This window comes from Diprion similis, chromosome 8 (genome assembly GCF_021155765.1).
Source record: "Diprion similis isolate iyDipSimi1 chromosome 8, iyDipSimi1.1, whole genome shotgun sequence".
Classification (NCBI taxonomy): Eukaryota; Metazoa; Arthropoda; class Insecta; order Hymenoptera; family Diprionidae; genus Diprion; species Diprion similis.
The window spans coordinates 16,879,467-16,900,905 of NC_060112.1; the positions used below are offsets into that span (position 1 = coordinate 16,879,467).

Consider the following 21,439-nt stretch of genomic DNA (forward strand, 5'->3'; position numbering starts at 1 on the left):
TTATGATTCGGTATTTTACGAGAGAAATAGAAATACGAGACCGCTAAGGGCGGTTACCAGTAAGGCAGTGGCGTACGATAGCAGTGTGAACGGGAAGGGGGTGCAGGAGCGAAGCTTCAGACTCTGATTCTCATTCTGTATCTGATTTTGATACTTACTGCGAATCTGCTTCGTGTTCCTTTCCCCTCTCAACGCCCCTCCCGCCGCCTCCAGAACTGCGCGTAAACACCTGACATTTTCCTTGCAGGTTGACTCTACTTCAGCCTGAAATAAAACGATATATTTATAATTGAAAGCTACGATTACATGTGAAGTGCAGGGTAAAGCGGGACGTGGCGGAAGCTTTTTTTTAGTATTATGGGTTGTTCTTTTTCTTTTTTGCGAAATGAGGCGGAAATGAAAGCAATTAAACTAATTTTTATCACGTTTATTCAGTCTGTATTTAACGCACAGTGGTAACATTCTTTGTATGCATATTTTATCAAGTCTGGAATAACACGGCGAACACGTGTCGATGGAACACGGTCTATCGCTATCACAAGTCTTAACACACCTACGTTCTGTGAATGAAAGGTTTGTATATGCATACACCCTAAGCTTACAATTAGATTAAAATTCGAAATTTTTAGTTTTATTTTAGTTGATATTTTTCTTGAAACTGTACTGCTTTTGAACAGTTCATCACAAATTACATGTGAAATGATAAAGACGAAATAAAATCATGCAAATTTCGGTCAACATTCCAGTCAGGAAGTAAAAGAAATGGACTACTTTCAATTTCGGTACGTCGTTAGGGTTACTTGCCCCAAGTAGTTAGTATTTCAATTACTTAAAGACTGCATTTTTTATTTGCAACTTTGTGCAAGTTTTCAATAAAGCTTAAAAGTTACTGGTAAAAGGATTAGTGCAGATGATAGTGACACAGTTATTAGTCGAGTCATCGAAGTGTCTAATGAGCACATTTACATGAAGCGCAACTGAAAGTACTACAAAATTTCGGCAACTTTCTTGCTAATTAACATAAGCTTATAATCCAACGTTTGTCGGGGTTTCGATTTTCAGTATTCAGTTTTTTTTTCTTTTTTTTCAACAACTTAACATTCAAACACACTTAATAATTCATAAACAGATATTGTTCCGACGTTCTTTCGAAGTTGGTTAAAATTTATTTCATCCTCCACTGTATAACACCAAGCTTCGAAGAACAATCTTGAACTGGCAGTTTAAAGTGCATGGTTCTATTATCTTTTGAGAATCAGTCTTTATACCACGGTTTCATTTGGAGAAACTGCTGATAACTATTTTAAAGCCATGCCTAGTGTCAAATACGTAGCGTGCCACTGGTTATGAAAGTCAGCTAATCAAGCAAATAAATTTAGTCGTAAAGTCAGTACTTAAAATTAATCATTTTGCACATAGAGATAGGCATACGGGTGAAAAATAGAAACTGAATTAACTACTCCTCAAAATTTGATTAGGTTTACTACCAGTTAGTGATTAACGTTTGTTTATTAAATGTTAAAAAATAATGTATTACTTAAGATATTTTTTAGCGAGCCACTGGTATCGCCACCAAGGTATACCAGCGGATTGCCAAAAAATACGTTTAATAGCGAATTCGTATCATCCGAAGACATGACTGTATTACCTACGTCGAGTAAAGCTTCTCAGTAGTAGTACTTCACCAGCGGAACGAATAGCACTAGTTAAAATCGTAGAGCATACTTTGACCACGACTGTTTTAACTTTGCGAAGCAATGATAGAAGAAAATTCCATATGGATGTTAGAAATTTTTGCAGTACAGAATTCGTAAATAAATTCACGACGATACGTACGCAGTCGTCGTCGAGCAAAAGGGCTCGTGCTGGTCGCGACAGTAACCCTTCAGAAAGAACAAGCTGTGACTGTGATTTTTCAACCAGACTACGAAGATCCTCTATGTCGCTGTCGCTATCCTCAGTCGTTACTCCGAGTCCCTGTAAGAGTAAAAGAAAAATGTTTTTTGTTTCACTGTTGGTGTGTAAATTCACGACATTAATTTTTTATCAATTATTTGGTAATTAAATTGTACACGTTGTGGTTGAATCGGTTTCTGCCATACCAACGATTACGTAACGAATTTCTCGAGAAAATACGATTGGTAACCGTGACTGGGACACGGATGAATCGTTCCTCGACAAACGTTCCTAATGAAGCTAAATTGAGCTTGTGATTATCATGACAGACTAAATGGAATGTCTGATAAATATAAGTACTGAGGTATGGCACCAAACAGACAACCAATGTGTGTGTAAAATTTTATTGCCGTATTTCAGTGAGTAAAATATACCCATTATAGCTAGTAAGTGTAAATATATATATATATATATATAGGTATATATGTATATAGATATTATAAATATATGTAAGATCTGTACCAATTTTCAATTGTACAACATATTTATATGTATTATGCAAATAAAACAATCAGTCGAGAATACGTATGTACCAACGTAATTATGCATTCACAGTTAACAACATCACAGAAAAAATATTGATATCTGATCTAGAAGAATCAATAAGAAGAGACGTACATGCTGCTTGCGTTTCCTCGGCAATGGCGGTGAGACTTCTCTACGTGCACTTAAGCTCGAAGCGCAATCGGATTGACTGTCAAGAAAGTTTCTGTAGTCATCGCCGAATTCGAGAAGACGACGGGCTGCTTCGGAGTCAGGCGCCTCGCTGTAAGGCTCGCTCATGTACTTTTCCTGAAAATAAGTTTCACTAATGTTAAGCATTTTCATCTTCATCTTCGAGTATAGAGCTATCGAAAAACACGAGGAAACCGTTCGCACAAGCAATCGCACCCGTCAGAGTCATCCGACTTACCTGATAGTTATCCCAAGCCTGTTCCGAGAACGAGTTGTTGCTGAAGCTGTTCTTTTCTACATCGCTGTCGACGTTTATTTGCGGAATACTCAAATCGGTACTGAAGAGTACAGTGTCTATGAGGTTACCCTTGAATGCAGAAATCGGTAACCTGGCGGCCGGGCAAGGTTCGTCCTCAGTCTCCGAAGTCGACTCGTCTCTCCTGTGATAACTGGATCCACCTGGTGGGGCCGGATCGCTGACCGTACTTCTTTCTAATGACAATTGCTGACGAGCTGTTGAACCCGAAAACGAACCAGACTTGACGAGAGTTGTTGCGCGGCCATAGCCATCACGCGCAACAACACGAGCTCCACGAATCGCGCTAGTTTTACGTGAAGAACGCTGCTGGTTTGAACATCCATCACTTCCCGCTGAATGATGGTTCACGTTCACGCTGTCCGAACCGGATTCACTTTTGCGACCCTGTTGAAAGATCGTGTAATTTCGCCGATAAGTAATTATGGTTTTCTCAGGGGCCCGAGATTTGGTACCTAAAAAAGCGCCAAGATTTTCATTTCTTACCAAATGCTTTTTGCGCAGCTTGATCTTTTTCCTACGTAAGGAACTATTCTTGGTCGCACTTCCGTCTAAACCAATCATCGTTTCTTCCAGCAGCGTTGATGACGAATTATTAAACGCAGCGCTCGAACCACTGGAATGAAAGATATCGCAACTTTAGGAATCTGATATACAACTAGCAAGGAAATTAAGTTTTTAAGATGATAAAAACCACGAAAAAACCCTCACCTAGCATCCAAAGAAACAGATTTCATCGGCGGCGACGCGACAAGCTGATGCAGAGCTGATTCAGAGATAGAAAATTGTGAGATCTGATCCTTGCTCCCCTCGAGCTTTCCGCCATTACCAATCTGGGATATGCAAGAAACACTCCAGGGTCGCGGGCCATTGGATTTTCTTTTTGTACGCATGACAACCTTCGGCGTGCTCGAGTCCGTTAGCAAGTGTTGCTTATCGTTGACAGGAGTTTTGTCATAGTCGGTTACAACCTCCTGCGAAACGGAGTGCGATACGCAATCCAGACTGCCAACAAATTGGCGATAGGTTGCCACGCTGCTCTGCAGATCCTCCGATGATTGCGATTGCTTGTCAACGTCCGATTCTCCCGTCGTGCATTCGCCACTAGCATCGCAGCTGTCCAGCGCCTGAAAGTGAGGAGTTACAAAAGCGAATGAATAAGTCTTCTGTAAAAATTATCGAAGAATGTCCCGCCGCGGAAAATCAAGATTCGTGTCTCACCTGACACATGGACTTTTCCTCGTTCGGCAGAATGACGTTGAGCTTGAGCCACTCCTTGATGCGGGCATACTTGGCGCGAGTGCTAGCCATGTTCAGTCCTTGCTGATTGAACATCAGCGGAGGAAAGATCCTCGTACCTTTGCCCGGCTTTCCGTCAGGCGACATATCCTCTCTGACGAGGTCCTCAGCCTGGCTGACCAGTCTTCTGATGCACTCTTTGTTGTTTATCATATCGTCCTCGCTGTCCTTTCCCAGTTCGTCGTCTTCTTCAAAGTGGGCCTGATCTCCGTTGCAGAACGTCGCGTTCCCGTTCACATCGTTCGACATAGCGCGAATCATAGTTCTCTCCTCCACACGGGCCTCCTCTCCGAAATCCAGACGAACAACGACGTTGGTCTTCCTTTGCTCCGAGGTGAGATGTTGCTCCGTTGACCGCGGCTGAGGCGTGTAGGTCCACTCCTCCTCCGAAGAATCATCAGCCACCGGTGACTGGTTGTCAGCGGCACGGCAGTCGGCCTCCGAGTCGGTGTCCAAGTGCTTGAAGTAGAAGGTAGCGCAGTTCTTCGATTTCCTATCGGACCTGGAAATTGATCAAACGATTGTTATTTATAACTTTGCACGACGTCGAAGCGAAGGTCACTTTGTTATATCAATCAATAAGCTTGGCATTCTTTCCACGAATAATTCTTAAGGATAATTCACTGTTCTCTCACAGAAACGTAATGTTAATAATAAAAGCGCATCGCTTTTTACGAAGAAAATGATTATTATTCGCACCTCGTAGTTTGTGCGACTTGCTCCGTGGGGCATGATCGAAAGTTGACTAATAGATGTCTGGTTTTGAGTTTCGTTGCCGGTAGCGTTAGCAAAACATATAAGCAATTTAAAATATCGATATAACTTGGTTCTGCACGTTGTCATATAATTAGCATGTCGACTAAGGCCATCCGGAGATCATTTATATGAACTTTTTGATGTTTTTTTTTTTCCTTTTGGCAAAAGTCTATTTGTTCACGTGTTCAAATACGTCGAGGTTCCTTCTCCCACTTTTCAGTCAAGATAAGCGATAAACTACCGTTACGGATACCGGATAGAGGATAAAAAAGATTAAGACTAAAACTATTCCCAATCAACATGTCTCCCGTAATATCAACATGCCACGAATTATTCAAATATTCCACAAGTGAAAAGCAGTTTGATCACGAATTCGAGTATTTTTTCCAAATAGACGAAAAACGTGGAAAGTTTCAAACTCATTTAAGAATCTTGCATTGCTTCGAGCACACCCACAAATTATTCTTTAGTGAAACATAATGCAAGGAATAAAACAGAATATTCATCACTCACTTCCGGTTCGATATTAGAAAAAATAAAACTCCGACCGTGTTACAACATTTCCAGAAATCACGAGTTTGAACAAATATAAGCGGTACACAAACTCGGATACTATTCGGTCGAAGGTGGAAAATTATGTGCGTCCAGATCTAAGTATAGACCTGCGGCTACCAACGATCAAGATATTTGTGCGAATGGAACATGGCGCACAACTAAACACTCTTATCTTGCCAGTATATATGACTCGTTACAGATAATTCTGTAGGCGACAGTCGGAGGTATTTTCCCTACCATCTGTACCTCTGCACTTAAAACTTGGCCCCAATAACACTACAAACATCAATTCGGCCTTATCTGCACACTAGGTTAACTTTCGTAATCGCCGGGAATGGATAAAATGCTCAGGTTCGAGGGCTCATTAGTCAGCATCTATTTCCGTTGTATCGTCGTGTAAAATTATACCTGGAAATTTTTTATTCCCGCAATTTTAGATCTCATAATTCGTTTCGAAATATGACACAATTTCCTATAATGAAATTTTTTTAAAGAGATTCAAACTATCGGTAAGACTCAAACACGATTTACAGCAAAACTTGAAAGAGTCGTCTTCGCGTGGTGAGCTAATTATCACCAAGTGTATATTCGATTCCAACGTCTATAGTGATACTTACGTATTGAAAAATGCCGACTCGGCCATGGCTCGGCGACGTCTTGGGCTATCATCTTCCATGCTCATTGGAATCTGCGAAGATGAGACGTTGACACCGTTGACGATGCGTCTGGCGCCATCCACCTCATCGCACAGATCGCGAATCGGATTCACCGACGTGGGAGCGACAACGGGAGTCGGAGGCATATCGTCTCGTTCTTCTTCACTGGCACCACTTTCCTCGATGTCACCTTCGTCGCCGCGGTCTCCTAATTCCACCGAAACAGCACGCCCGCGAATGATATCCAAATCTTCAGGATAATCGACCGTCGGCCTCGTGTCCATTACACAGAGCTGATACAGCTCATCCTGCAGTCCAAAGAACGACGGTATAAGCATCTTTCGTAGATTGCATTTACTTTTTCCGACACGTCGGTATGGGGCGAGAGCTTACAACCTGAATGTGGACGTAGATCCAGAAGGTCGAAAAAAAAAAGAAAGAAAGAAAGAAAGAAAAAAAAACGAAGTGAAAACAGCGAGGGAGAGAGAAGAAGAAGCGAACGCGTATCAGCGTGGCGTGGCTGCAACGGCACCTGAACATGTATCGAATCGCTTGTTACATGGGATATACGGCTATAGAGGAGAAAAACAGAGGAGCGGAAAATGTATGACAAACGTAACGCGACACGCTTGCATGCAGGAATAAAATGGCATTGTGCTTTTTAGACACCGGTATTCCCGTCGCGAAAGAATACAATATACCGGTCCAGCGGAGGCCAACGATTGCCGAATCGACTGTCGACGTAGCGGAAGAAGTTCGGCAATAGCATGGCATTAACGAAGCCGCTTCACTACGAGTACATCAAAATTGATTGGAAAATTTCATCACGTATACCGGATTACCGAATTTATCAGCGAAAATTTGCATACACACTTACTTGTAACACGCGGCATCGTCATTCAGCAAATTTGCGATATAACATGCACGGTTTTACCTGTCGGCAAGCGCTTGCAATAACTGAAATTCGCAAATATACAGGGTGACTCGGGCCTATTTACCCCGTAAAAATCTGCGACTGAAACGTGTTTTCGTTTCTTATATGAAATTTGTCGTTTGCAAATTATAGCCGTTCGAAAACGGCCAATCAGGTGACACTTGCAAACTGCATAATCTTAAGTCATCCTGTATATAGCAGTTCGCGCTTCAACGCGCAGTGAATTTATATTTGCATATAATGGAAGTCCTTTGTCCGGCACTCAGCAGTGAAAAATTTCACGGTGAATTGACAAAATTTTTGCCGGCAAAACATATACAAACGTGATGATCGAATAAAGCATCTCGTCAAAATGGCAACGTTTATATATATAGTGACCTCTGACTATTCTTTAAAAATGAACTCGACGCGTACAAAACCAAATACAATATGAACGATGACGCGGCAATAACGAACTTTAATTAGATAGTGAAAAAGAAGCGGCATTTACAGAACGTGAGCATCGAGTAGATATATGCGTAATGTGACCTAGCAGCACGGCTACATTCATTTCCGCACGTACTTCAACGTTATCCGCGAGATAATTCCCGCTGGTTTTGCGGTTGCCGATTCACCGCGACCAGTTCTTATTCATACGCCATTTTAATATTACGTCATCATACCTCGTGCCGTTTCCAAGACTACACAAATAATAAAACTTGTGTTAAAAAGCGTTGCAAGAGCAGGTTTTTTTTGTAGATTTGACGCCAATATTTTCTCAACATAGATGCGTTGTCCCGTCAATAAAAATTATTTCACGCCGCTAATTTATACCCTCGAATGATGAAATTTCGCTGCGAAAATTCTACAATAATAAAAGTGACAATTTACCTCGAAGTATGACCCATCGTCGGTTAGCTTGTTATCGGAAAGCGCGTCGCTGTCAGATACGTCCCCACCTGACAATCTGCTCTTCCGTAGAAAAGTTGACCGCGATGATCTTCTCGAGGAGCTTCGCGACTCACGTGATTGCCGACGACTCAGGCGCGGTTGTTTCGTGACCGGCTCCTCGTCGCTATCACTGCTGCAGCGACAAGACACGGGACTCTGTAAGGACAAAAACACCTCAGGGTTAAATTCAAGGTCATTTTATCACTACGAGATGAACTCGACCGAAACCAGCAAACACTGGTGAACCAAGTCGAACCTTTCATGAAGGCGTTCGAAACCTACCGAAACTGATGGGAAACAACGCGCTGTATTATAGGGAAAACGGTATTCTCAAGTTATTTCATTTGTTTCCACAAAAAACCGCAGAACGTCACTTGCGTTGGCACTAAACTTGCGACATTACTGTCAATGATGTAACTCCGATAACGACTTTCGTTCAGCGAATAAGATCGGAATAAAAAAAAACGTTTTTCAGATTGTCTCGGCTTTCTGTCCAAAAGTGTGACAATTCAATCCACAAAATTTAAAGAACATGGTTCTTGATATCACTATAATCATTCACGATGATTCGTGCAATTTGTATCGAAAATTTCACTTTCTGGAAGACTATAGCGGAAGGGACGTCGTACAATACTATAGAGTTACTTGAATTTCCGTACCGATCGATTGTGAGCGTTGTCGAACTTGTGAAACTTCATCGTTGTCGGCTCGCATGAGTGTCTGACTGTGTAATTTCCGAGACGAAGTGACACCGAACCCGGTTGGCTGGTATTTAAAACCCTAGCCCTTGCTCAGATTGAATGCGACCTGGACAGGGAACTCGCCCATCTACCCCCTCTGCCTTCCCGCCTGGTTGTTACAAATTTTGCCATTGGTCAATTGCGGATGAATAACCGACCAGCGTCGAGCAATAACTCTTTTCGTGGGACTAATATGTATAGACTGTGTAGGTATAAAAGTCGTTTTTGGCATTCAGGGAAGTCTGGTACTTATCCTTATACCTGCTAGGGTATTACAATACCGTACATGTATCTACAGAATGTCCAATTGTAAGCATTACGGGCCAAATGATTAGAACTAATTAAAGCCGTTGGTGCGGATGAGTCTTCTTATTATTATTTCTGACAGTAAGCAGAAAAGATGAGAATGGCCATAAAATCTAGGGGTTTGAAACACCTGCGAGAAAGCGCTACAGTATGCGAAACAACAATACATAATATCAGGCGTTGGATAAAACTTTATAAAACTTTATATACGTCGACAAAGTATATTTCAACGTACGTAATATAACTGAAGAAATAAAGAGTTTTTTTCCTGCAAGCGTATGAATTTTTATGACAAAGCGCAAAGATTAATTACGTCCGAGTACATGAGATTGCCGCCACGTTTCAGCGCGCAAAAATTTGCACATGCATGCGCAAGTTGAGCAACAACTAATGTGCACTAGACCTTAACGCTGCTGGCATGATCAATGCATGCATGCATGCGTGTGTTTTATTAAAATACAATAAGACCCGCTGGTGAAATTTGCAGAAGAAATTTACAGCTGTTGTATCGTGAAATTCTAGGTTCTCGGAGACAATTAGAAGTCGTTTCTTCTAAACACGTCAATACTTAGAGACCCTTCGTCAGATGTCCGAGCACCTCGTGGATTAAAGATACATGGTCAGACCTCCCGTGACGATAATCCTCACCTGCAGGTCCCCGAAGAGCAGGTAAGAATTTGAACTGCAATGACGCCTTCGAGGTCACGTCTGGTGCGATCGCCATTGCAACTCACCCGACAAATTACAATATTATTTCAAATATTAAACTTGAATGAATTGATGGCAGGATTTAACGTGCCTGCACAACTTTCTAACAATTATTCATTTTACGTCGCGTGCTCGTATAATTTCTTTCTCGTAGCAGCAAAATTCTTAAGTTAGAGCAGAATTTTCTGCATCACCCGTTTGTACGCGTCGTTATTATACTTCTTGAAACGGAAATTTCACTGTATAAATCACGCGCGCACACGGAATGAGGAAAAAATAAGCAAAGCATATCGGAAATCAGGCTCACCGGACATTTCTTTGCATGTACGTGGCCACAGTCCTATTTTTAAATAAGGATACGTCAGTCTTAAAAACAAATTTTCCTATAACGTATTCTTAGCTATTTTGTTCAGTGAACCAACGCTGCGATCACCCAAGTATATAATATGCATATAAGATTCCAAAATGAACATCTTTTACAGAATCCTTGCAGAGTTACCAGTGAAGATCATACTCAAAGGTTAAAATGCCTGACTATTGAAGCTAGGAAATGAACTAAAAATCGCAGATTGACACTTGATTCTCATTCCTTGCACAATTATGACAAGGCATACCAGCCAACTGACTGTAAATATTTGAGACGCGGAGTAAATTTATACTTGAAAGATTTTTCAAGTGGATATTGAATTAAGTCAATTTCCCCCTCAGCTGTAATAAACATCTCGTTCAGAAGTACGTCTGAGAGCGTCCTCCATCATCGAATAGCCAATTTAGGAACAGTATGAACGGAGATTAAGTGAATACTGCCTACCTCGTGAATCAATGCTAAGTACCTAACGCGATGAGTATAATGTATGTATGGGTACATACTTGTCAAAGGAGACAACTGACTGCGTGGCTAATCATCAATTATATTGTTTCCAATCGCACGATGGCCACAGGCGTTGGTTTCTTGCGCAAATACGAAACAAGATAGCAAAAACCATGGTGCGTTGGCGGCGCGGTGCCGACCTCGTCACGCATCCGTAATCACGCACCCTGTTGCAGATCCACAAACTCTCTCACGCACAAAAAGTGCAGAACCCGGGTTGGACTCGGTCCACTTCGGTAACGTTCGGATCGGTTCGAAAGGTCACTGGCTCCGTAGATGCGAACGAACGGTCGGACCGATACTGTCCATGGATGAAGACGAGACACCGAGTACCCGGGAGATGAAACGGAGGGGGACGCGGATCGCCACGAACGACGACGCGACGCACGTGTCTTCGAGAAGCGATCGCGACTCCGTCGAGGACTGCAGTATTTTTGGATAAATGCGTTCTTTCCATCCCGCCTTACGCACGAGGCGACGGTTTGTCCGAGTTCCTCTGGGTCCCCAAGGCTCGAAATAATACCTCAAGGTTGTCCAGTATAAGTCGTTCGAGAGAAAGATGCGGAAATAGAAATGAGGCGGGACCGGAGTCAGCGGAAATTTGAAGATCGTACGATATCGTTGGAGGGAGAAAGGAGAAATCTGGTCATTGAAATATTTCATAGCTTGTTCACAGGGGAGCGGAGGGGGGAGCAAAAATTTGTGCCGACTTATAAGGCGGCGAAAGAAAGTGGATGCACGCGTTATTCATGAGCTTAAGATACACCTTAATATTCATGAAAATTAATTTATTTCATTTATTGCATGGCAATATTATCATACAAGTTAATTTTATACGTGCTGTGGACGTAAGTATAAAATAGATAAGTAGGTATACTTAGTAATAAAGCAGACGACGGAGAAGAAGTATCGGTACATAATATGTCATGCAAGCTTGCATGAGACGTGGTTCACGTTTATCGTATTTGATAGCTAACCGGGCAGTAAACGAATTCAATAAGACCCAGGTATAAGGTAGTCAGGTAGGCAGGTAGGCAGGTGGGTACGGCTATCGAATTACGTCGAACCGAGGAAAATCGTTAATACCATAACGCTTAGACCTGCATCGACAGAGACAGAGGGGGAAAAAAATAAGACAGCGTGCAGTATCACGTAGGTGAAAACGGACACACGCGCAGAAAGGCGGACGTCGCGTGCGAAGCCTTACAACTAATTATCTGAAATTTAATCCTTATCCCGCAAAGTGTGCAAGGTACCTACATCCATATGTACATATGCGTACCCGCATCGCACGCGGCACTCGCTCGTCAGTTTGGATTTGAAAAAACGCTTAGCTATACACACACATAATTTACTCGGTGTAAATTTTAATCTTACGTAAGACGACGCGCTGCATACACTGTACATACGTACGTCAGTGTATGAATACTCTGGAATAATTTCTTAAAATTAGACCCAAGGCGAGAAGCACTCCCGGTCATCAACAAATACCTAACTACTCTAATGAAAACAATTAGAGATACAAGATGGCAGAGCACGGCTTGTTTCCTGATCGCGAAGACTCGTGAAGCCTGGACTAGTTTGACTCTGTTTTAACGAGGCACCTGCACCGTAAACGATACTCAATCATTCGAGGAATAGTAAAGATGCTAAGAATCAAGACTGACTTGCCTTGTGGCTGTTGGAAGGTTCGTTCAAAAATCTACACACCATACGATCAGTCCTTTGAAACTGGGTCCCCCGTTTCGCAGGATCGACGTATTGGATGCCTGCAGACCAACCCAGTGGCAAAAAATTCCTGCATGCATCAGATCCGCAACTTCATGAAGATATCTAAAATATTTCGTGTAGCTGCGCAACGAGGCCGGACTATATTCTCGAGTCGGGCAAACAGCTGGAACGCCTTGGAGTAACAGATACTCGTGGCAGCTCTGGTGACGAGGGCACCGCGAGTGAACCGAACCTAACCTGACCGAACCGCGATCAGTAGCCTGTCCTCGGGTTCATAACGCGATATACATAGCTATAGATAGTAACCTGTGATACGTTCTTGACGCCTGGTGGACGGCACAAAGTTCGAAGGCTTGCGAAGCCCCGGCTGCCAATTCCTGCTTACGATTAGCTACCTATCGGTCCCCATTTACTCGAGACATGTTTATTAGGCTACCGACTGCCGTCGCAGATACTCACGATCCAGTTCTAATATCAATCTAATCACGCTTCGAGGTGTAAATTGATTAGTGTAAGAGTTGCTCAGCTAGAATCCAGTTCTACGTCACGCTTCGATCTATCTGTTTCTGTACCTTGACGGTATAATGGAATATGTATGAGGAGCTGATCTACAATGAACAGCTGTGCAACTATTCCAGCACCGTCGTGGATTGTTATCTGCATAGGAGATCTGATCCCGTGTTATTAATTTATTAAAAACTTAACGCGATCTGCGCAGATAGTGTCGGTACCTTTTTCTATTGAAAACTTCTTGTACCTACTACTTCATTTTCAACGGAAATTACCAGAATGTCATAAACTTCGGACGGTTACACTACGTCGTTAAATTTTTAACACTTATTCCTATTTCCCCGCGGTAGAATAATACGTTTCTAGGTCTACATATACTTATTCAACTATACAGGATTTCCAGGTATAACCGTATCTGAAAATTGCCGTAGAAAATAATAAAATGTTTTACTGTCGAAATTATGTGAATTCTGGGAATCGTTCACGCACCGTTTCACATTTTACACGATCTGTTACTACATAATTGCAATGCACTTATACGTTGACCTTAGGATTAGACTCACAAGCAAAACGGTCTAAAATCGATCGGAGAATTGTTTCGCTTCGCGTTCATTTGCAACTTCAACAATTTTCTCTGTCACCATTCACCGACAGGTGACATTCGGGCAGAATGAAATTTGTTAAATAATGAAAGCAAAATACTCGTTGACACAAGATCCGAAAGCTCGCCGCATTCCGGGGTACAATTTCTTCGCTTCCCTGTTCAAGTTCCAAGGGGGACAACGTCGACGGTACAAGACATCAGCCTGGTCGGCCCTTATTATCCTCCATCAAATCTGAATGCTGGGCCACCCGTGGTTCGAATCAGGTTGAGATTGCGAGGGACCCCGCCTTGCTTACAAGCTCTTACATCTCGCAGCTCACGGCCATTCTGCTCCGTCACCGGATTTGATGAATTGATTAATTTATTACGGACGACAAATTTTACGGTTAAAATATCTGCGAGCTCGTCGAAAGACAAACGCCAAGTGGAAACAACACGAGTAACCTGCACGAACGGGGTGAACTTTGCAGAGCCGAGATGAGGAAGCATTCTTTGGGAACACGATGCCGCCGGAACCGTTATCTCTCTCGCGATGTGGTGTACAGAGTGAATTATTTCTGTCACTATCCGGTGAGAGGCTAAATAAAAACTCCTAGGCCTCCTGGTACCCGAGCTCCGGTTAATTAGCGTCTGCGCCAAATGAATAGCTGCCTGTGCTTCGGCGAGCGAAACGTTTCAATACTATACGAGGACATTCATGCACATTCACGGGTTATCTTCGATTATCTCGCTTACGATGTATTCTACCTATGTACGTACAAACCTCGTGAAAGTTTATACCGCGAACGTGCGAGAGATGTTTAAAACGATTCATTCCTGTCTTTTACCCGATCCCCTCATTCGCCGCATTTTCCAAAGTTTCCTTGATCACTTTTCGTCGCTGTTAGCCAGCTGCACTTCGTATTTCTGCGTCTCTGTGTACTAATTGAATGGATAAAATCGACTCCTTGAAAATCGCGCGATTTTATCCATCGAAACACGTTTAAACGCAACGCATTCGCCGTTGCAAAGCGAGCAAGCTCAATTATAAGTAGCGGCTACTGCCTGGCTCGCAAAGCGTACTTCCTAACAGTAAATCCGTTTTACTTTCCGCGTCAATTACGGCCGATCAAGGGACTCTGGGGACCCTATTGACGTTAGGATCGACATCTGAAAGTATGCGCGGCAGATACTCGATCAAGTTTCATTCAAACGTTGCTTAACGTCAGCTGTATACAAAACCGTAATCTAAATCTCAATCTCTTTGTCAGTTTTTCAAGAGATAAAGAGAGAGATATTTATTTACTCAGAGTTAAATCCTCTTTGAGCATGAGAGACATATGGAAAAAAAAATTAAATACATTATCGATAAAATAAATTACATAAAAATATTAGAGAAAGAGAGAGATAGAGTTCATTCGCCGAGAGAATTTGCTCCCTGAAACGTGAGCACACAGTAATCAGAATGCCAACGTAAGCACTCAACTTCTCATACCCATGAAACTCGATCTTCGAATCTAATGAACGTTAACATTCTTTTTTTACTATTCAAAAGATCAATAAACCGCATCTGCCCAAATCCCACGCCTGGCCAGCTGGACTGATGTTAAAATTCGATGATAAGCAATTTATAACATATACATACACATAACATACACATACAACGCTGGAAAGGGAGATCGATGGGTTTTTTCCTCCGTGTGTGGGTCGACTTAGAGTGGATATTTGTACAAACACATATGCCACCCTCAGCGCATCAGAGCCTAGTAGGTAAAGTATTCTCGTAATCGCTTTTTCGACCGGAGAATCGCGTCGCGGCGATAATTTTATTTTTTCAATATACCTAGTACGTAGGTACGATCGCTAACGTTACGCCAGGCTGCGCACGTGCGTGCTTCGCCTCTTGTTCGGCATATAAACCACGTACTATATACCTATATCTCTCAGCTCTGGGTAAATATTGACAGATGCCAAACTCGCCCCCGCACGATCGTCGATGTGAGTAAACCCATTCACCCTCGCTCGTATCCTGCCGCTCATCGCTATCTCAGTCCATCTTTATCTCTCCACTCTCTTATTCCCCCACCGTTTCTTTACTGTGAATTACTACTATAATATATGCACAGCGACTTTTACTCTTACCCTTTTACTATTACCTTGCTCCTAGGATGAACCTTCGCTACGTAAAACCGATTTATCGCAACATTGCGAATATGCATATAGATGTATGCATTTACTGTTTCGTTCGCGTACCGCAGGCACAGAAAACCGGAATGTAGGTATATATGTACATGGGCGTCGAAAGAGTGCAACGATATGTTTCCTCGTCCAGTTTCTTTGTCCGGAACAACGAGTTTACAGGTAAAGAAATCAATTCTCACCGCAAGGTTGAGAAATTATTACAAAAATTTTCATTGCAAACCCTTACACACGATATACCTATAATCGGTATGAAATTATCCGTAATTTTATTTTTCTCACGAGTTTGAAATACACGGCACAACTCTCGGGGGAGTACCGGATTCCCATGGCTTAAAACTGGACCTGACTTAACGCACGATACACGGTCGGAATCGGCCCGGCTAAAATACGAACAAAGCCCGGGGTCTCGGGGTCAGTGAGATGAGCTCGAAGAGCGGCAAACCATGTTGGCCGGTTCGCCAAAACTACAGCCCCGCGTATCGGGCCTCAGGGTCCTCGATCCTGGCGACCCGGACCAAGAAGGTATCATTAAGCCGATATCTTCGGCGGCGGCGGCAGCTGGAGAAGGCGATCCTTGCCGGGGATACCGTTGACTCCGCAAGGACCGACCTCGCGATATTAATCACCGAAGCCCAGGGCGTGTTGATGCACGCACTCACACTCGGCGCACGTGAAGTTGAATTTCAGAAGTTGTTAGTCCCCCTCGCCGTAACCCGTTCGAGTAACCGGTCGATACCGATGAGTCACTGCATCGGCTGATTACCGCTGGTGTACCCTGAGGCCGTGTAGGTGGGTCGTCGAGTTTGCCAGAGGCCGATATTACTCGACGGTGTCGCTGACGTCTACCAGACGTCCGGGTGCCAGCCGGACTCCTGGGACTCGATTCGTTGGTCCACAGCTTTCTTTCTGTACTCCGTACTCGAGGCAAGCATTTCAGATTCGCGAATGCACGGTACTTACGAATATTGTTTGAAGCCCAACGTTATATGACCCCGGACATGCGAAGCGAAGAATTATCGTACTTACGACTAGGTGTTGGGGATTTTTAATGGTAATCATCGATCTGCAAATAACGCCCGACACTGATTACCTAAATATTAATTTGATTGTTACGGGAATTTCCACTTTAATGAAAGTGATTCGTTGACTGAAAAATGAGGTTTTCCAAAACGAGTTTTTATTGAAAAAAGGAGGGTTATAACGCTTTAAAAGGCTGGACTTTATCCGCGGCGCATCGCTTTGGCTTCTCTGATAAACGCCTGTAATGCCACTCTGTGAGGGTGTTTGTGTAAACATGGTTACTATATAGGATACAGATAACTTATCACGGAATACCAAAATATTTTCATGGATTATTATAATATTACGCAGAGATATGAAGGGGTAGATTCGGTGAAAGATTACACCAGCTGCCTCATCGAAACTCCAGGTATTCGATAGAAAATTTCGGAGCATCGATTTTAAAATTGTGTTGCCCAGTAGTTGCAGGCTTGGAATTCCGCTTGACGAAAACTTTCTCTGCCTCTGTGTTCTCGCAGGTAATACATAGATCTGTAAAAACATCGAGCTACTCTGAAGGGAGTCTACTTTTACGCTAATGTGCAACAGAAAGGATAGATATTAGTCGTGATCCTTGATCGTCTCGAAACGTCACGAAGCATTATTTCCCTGTAATTACCATAGGGATATAACTTGCTTTATAGTCATAATAATTATCACGTGTAATGCCCAAGGCTTATGGAACTTGATCGCGTCTAGAAAATGTGTAAAGGGGTTCCAAACTGTTCTATTAGTTGCAGCAGTTCTACGAGTACTTTCGCCGCAAAAGTACACCGCGTTGCATCGAGCAGCTGCCGACCAGTCGGTCGTTAGCGGTTGTTAGCGGTCGTGAGGACCGGGTATATAGAGCCTTAATCATATCTCTAGTTTCGTAATTTGTTCAATTTTTACCTACAGTACTATTGTTATTATACATAAGACACTTTCACCCCACGGCGAAGCTGCAATGCCGGCGCTGCTGCTGCTGCTGCTGCTGCTGCGTTACGGATACAAGAATTAATTTTTCAGTTTTGAACGGGCAGCGTTATATGTATATATGCACGAGGCAATACGTGTATACTTCCACAAGTACTGCACTTGAACGCGATGAAATTACAACTTCTTACCTACGCGAGTCACGTGACCCGATCGCCGATACATATCGACCGATACGGATCGTCACCTTGCCGGGATAAGACTGGCTGCAATAAACTAATTCCGAGGTAGACGTGTAGATGTGTACACAGAGGTTTGGACACAGACTCAAGAATCTCAATCCCGAGATACACAGATGTCTGTCTGCAGGATCCTGCTACAGGATTATAAGCGTCAGGATATTTCTTCGACGTCCCCATAGGGAACGTGTATAATAATTTTTTACGCGATTCACTTCAGCCATGGATTATCGACCCATTGCCCCCCCCCCCCCCCCCCCCCCCCCACCCTATGGTTAATGACGCGTGACTGATCTCGATATTTATCCTCTCATGCCGCATTAGCTTTGTCCTAACACAAGAGCAGACATGTCATTAGGAATGAAATGTCGTCAACCACTGTACCTACACATATGCCATGGAAAAACATGTCAAACAAAGTGAAAATTCATTTTGAGCTTCTATTATACGAGTCTCGTAATTCGTGGATATTAACCTCTGAAGATAATTAGATATGTAGACAGGCACTGCTCAACCGAAGGCGAGACTCGTTTTCTTGACAATCGCAGGTGAAAACTACATTCAGCTAATTCTCATTTCTCAGCAGGTGTCGTGCATTCGGCCAGTAGGCGAATGAATAATGTATGAGCTTATTTCTTTAATTGCCGTAAGTACCATTAGTCGTTTTGTTACTCGTGCGACGAGAAAACAAGAACCACGCTGTGATTCGTGTTATTCTTTCAATTATTTATTTCTAAACATCTCAATTGTGAAAAGGTAAGCAATTCATGGACATTGTTTTTTGTTTTTTATTTCGTCTGTATATATAGCGACTTAACAACAGGTCAGAGCAAATGCTTATATCATTGAAAAGATAAGATAAATACTGAACATAGCACGTAAGCTTTTATCCAGTTTTTGCAACGACTAATCTCAGTATGAGCTATGAATAATAATGCAGTATAACCTTTATCTGACGTTTTTTATACGCAGACAAATCGCAATGAGTTCAGCATTCACTGCACAGAAAGTATACGCTTCAGGTGTATGTACTATATTTTCTGCTCAAGGCATTCGAACCGACGTGTTATCGCATCAAAAATACTAAAAAATGATCTATTACCATTCCTGCCATTTTTACTGGCTATAAACTTTTTAGAGATCTGAAATCGCGGAATTGTTTCTGTACTGGAATTTAGAGAAAAGCTAAAATTCACCACAAGTTTGAAACTCACCTTGTTGCATATGCGTGCCGCGAGAGCCTCGATGTGGCACTGCCACTCCAAGGCACGAAGGAACAAGAGGTGCCAGCGACGTTCGAGAGAGTTTGCCACACGTAGTGCCTGGCCTGATTGTTGTTGCTGTTGCTGTTGATCCTGTTGATTTTGTTGGGCGCTCAGGGCGACTCGCTCACTCAACTTTACCACCGAATTAACAATTCGTCCATGGGCTTCGATGTCCCGTTGCAAAACCTGTAAGTCAAACGTAAGCCAGGTATAAGCTTAAGCTTCCTCTTCAATGTTTCATTATGAGTCATGCGAAATTGAAAATTGCAGCCTCCTGTGTATAAGGTATTACATATTCACATAACACTATATCAGCGAATGCATTTCGTTTAAACTTCTCCGCAACTCTTACGATGAAGTCGAAGTCGAATTTCTAACGAATATCAACGATTGCATTTACTCACTCCGCTTATGCATAACTAATTAGTCTATAAGTATATAGAAACGCACGAGTGCACGGGAAATACAGACTGAAATTGCGTCGTCATATCCAAGATCAGACTGTGTCTATCCATTTAGTGGCGCCTATAGGAACCTCAACATGGTGTAATAACGGGAGTAAAAATAATTCCAGCGTAAAGACTTCGGTGGAGAAAATTGGGGATTCGAGGATGTCGCCATGATTCGTTTTAATTTGGGAACAGCTTCCGAGGCGGAAGTCGCCTCCCGTTAAAGTGAATTATCGGCTTTTATCGGCTGGAGTTTGCCGCGCGTCACCGGAGGGTTGAAGACCGGGTTGGAGTGAGGTCGAGTGGGTTAGGTCAGGTTGGTTTAGTCTGGATCAGTCGCAGGCTGCACGAGTTCCCACGCCAACCTTCTCGTCAATCGTGTTCATCCACGACGCGTGCGCAGCATCAAGAATTGTATGAGCCATTTTTGCGACCACGGATTCGAAGAGTTCGCACGTGGCTTCGAGCCGGCGTTGCGACGCCCAGCCACTTGAGACCCCAACCCTCAACCCCTTTCCGCGATCGTTCATCATCCGGCGCAACAAGTGTTTTGGTACAGAATCCACAAAGCGAGTATGTAATCCATCAATTGTAGGAATGGTATAAAAGAAAAAATTAGTATGAAAAGTGCGATGGAAAATTAATTTCTAAGTTCTACTGGACTCAAATCTCAGGTGTTACAAATGAAAGCTCGTGCGTCGAATACCGGTGAAGAAGAATGATCACCACGGTGCTTTTTCTTATATACGTGAATTACGGTCCGTAAGCGGAACAATCTGTATGTCTGCGGCAATTTTCGAAAAGAGAAAAAGAGCGAAACACCGCGGCGAAGGACAACCTACCCTTTTTATGGAGGTACAAAGTACCGGGTGAGTGACGAGCCTAAAATCGATGTTTTTCCAACGGACGGTTAAGCGTATTGCATGGGATACACAGAAGTCCGTCTTGTTCCATTGTTACACTCTCACGACCGTATCTTCGCCAAGTCATTCGCCATACACTGCAGGACGAACTTACTTCTATACCTACCAATTTCGGAAAGATCAACGTCAAGAATCGTACAACGTTGATGTAGAAAAAAGAATATTAAAAACCATACCAAACGTCATCAACTAGAAAAATACTTTCGTAGTTCAAACTAACGATGGTGAACAAGTATAGGCATATCGATCGCTCTTATCGTATCCAGCGATAGGCTTACGGACAGCTTGATAATGAATAGGGTAAGATTATCGAGAATCGGCTAGAAGCTTTGGAAAAAGTTCAAGTTCCAACAAGCAGTTCGGTGCTTACTTTTCACCTGCAGTTTATCCGTCGCAATTACCAAAGCTCAATAATGCAATTCACTCAACTTTTCCCCATGACACCCTGAATCACGCAAACGGAGCGAATACATATAAGTATCGCATGTACAGACCCACACTTACACTTGATTGCACAACGAGTAACCAAGAGTCGGAGGTGTGCCATAAAGGCTCAAGCGCAGAGTGAAAGAGGGTGTTGGATCGACGTACGAGGTGTTGTGTGTAGGTACGTACCCACGTCGCATCGACGCGGGCAGACGACGCAAGCCTACGCACTCACGACCATCGTTTGTTTTCACTATGCAGGAGGATAAAGTCAACGACTCTTTAAGCTTCGATGAATGAGCCCCGACTACGCAAGCGTGGGACGCCGCGACGCTCACCTCGGCTCAGATACCGCTTTCAACGCTTTCAAGTTCTATGAACTAGCAGTAATGAACCAAAGATGTCAAAGTCAACGAGATTCAAGGCCTAATTGCG

At 43.0% G+C, this 21,439-nt stretch overlaps 1 protein-coding gene across 1 annotated transcript in view; it reads right to left on the reverse strand.

Annotated features, from left to right (window-relative positions):
- Positions 1-21,439, reverse strand: part of LOC124409082 — a 121,422-nt gene that overhangs the window by 23,897 nt on the left and 76,086 nt on the right. Inside the window, exons 11-20 of the mRNA XM_046886474.1 lie at positions 19,156-19,392; positions 8,018-8,233; positions 6,175-6,521; positions 4,169-4,748; positions 3,659-4,074; positions 3,434-3,563; positions 2,870-3,334; positions 2,575-2,748; positions 1,837-1,977; positions 159-264 (exon numbers count right to left, since the gene is read on the reverse strand). Of these exons, the coding sequence (XP_046742430.1) occupies positions 159-264; positions 1,837-1,977; positions 2,575-2,748; positions 2,870-3,334; positions 3,434-3,563; positions 3,659-4,074; positions 4,169-4,748; positions 6,175-6,521; positions 8,018-8,233; positions 19,156-19,392 (2,812 nt within the window). The remainder of the gene's footprint in view (positions 1-158; positions 265-1,836; positions 1,978-2,574; positions 2,749-2,869; positions 3,335-3,433; positions 3,564-3,658; positions 4,075-4,168; positions 4,749-6,174; positions 6,522-8,017; positions 8,234-19,155; positions 19,393-21,439) is intronic.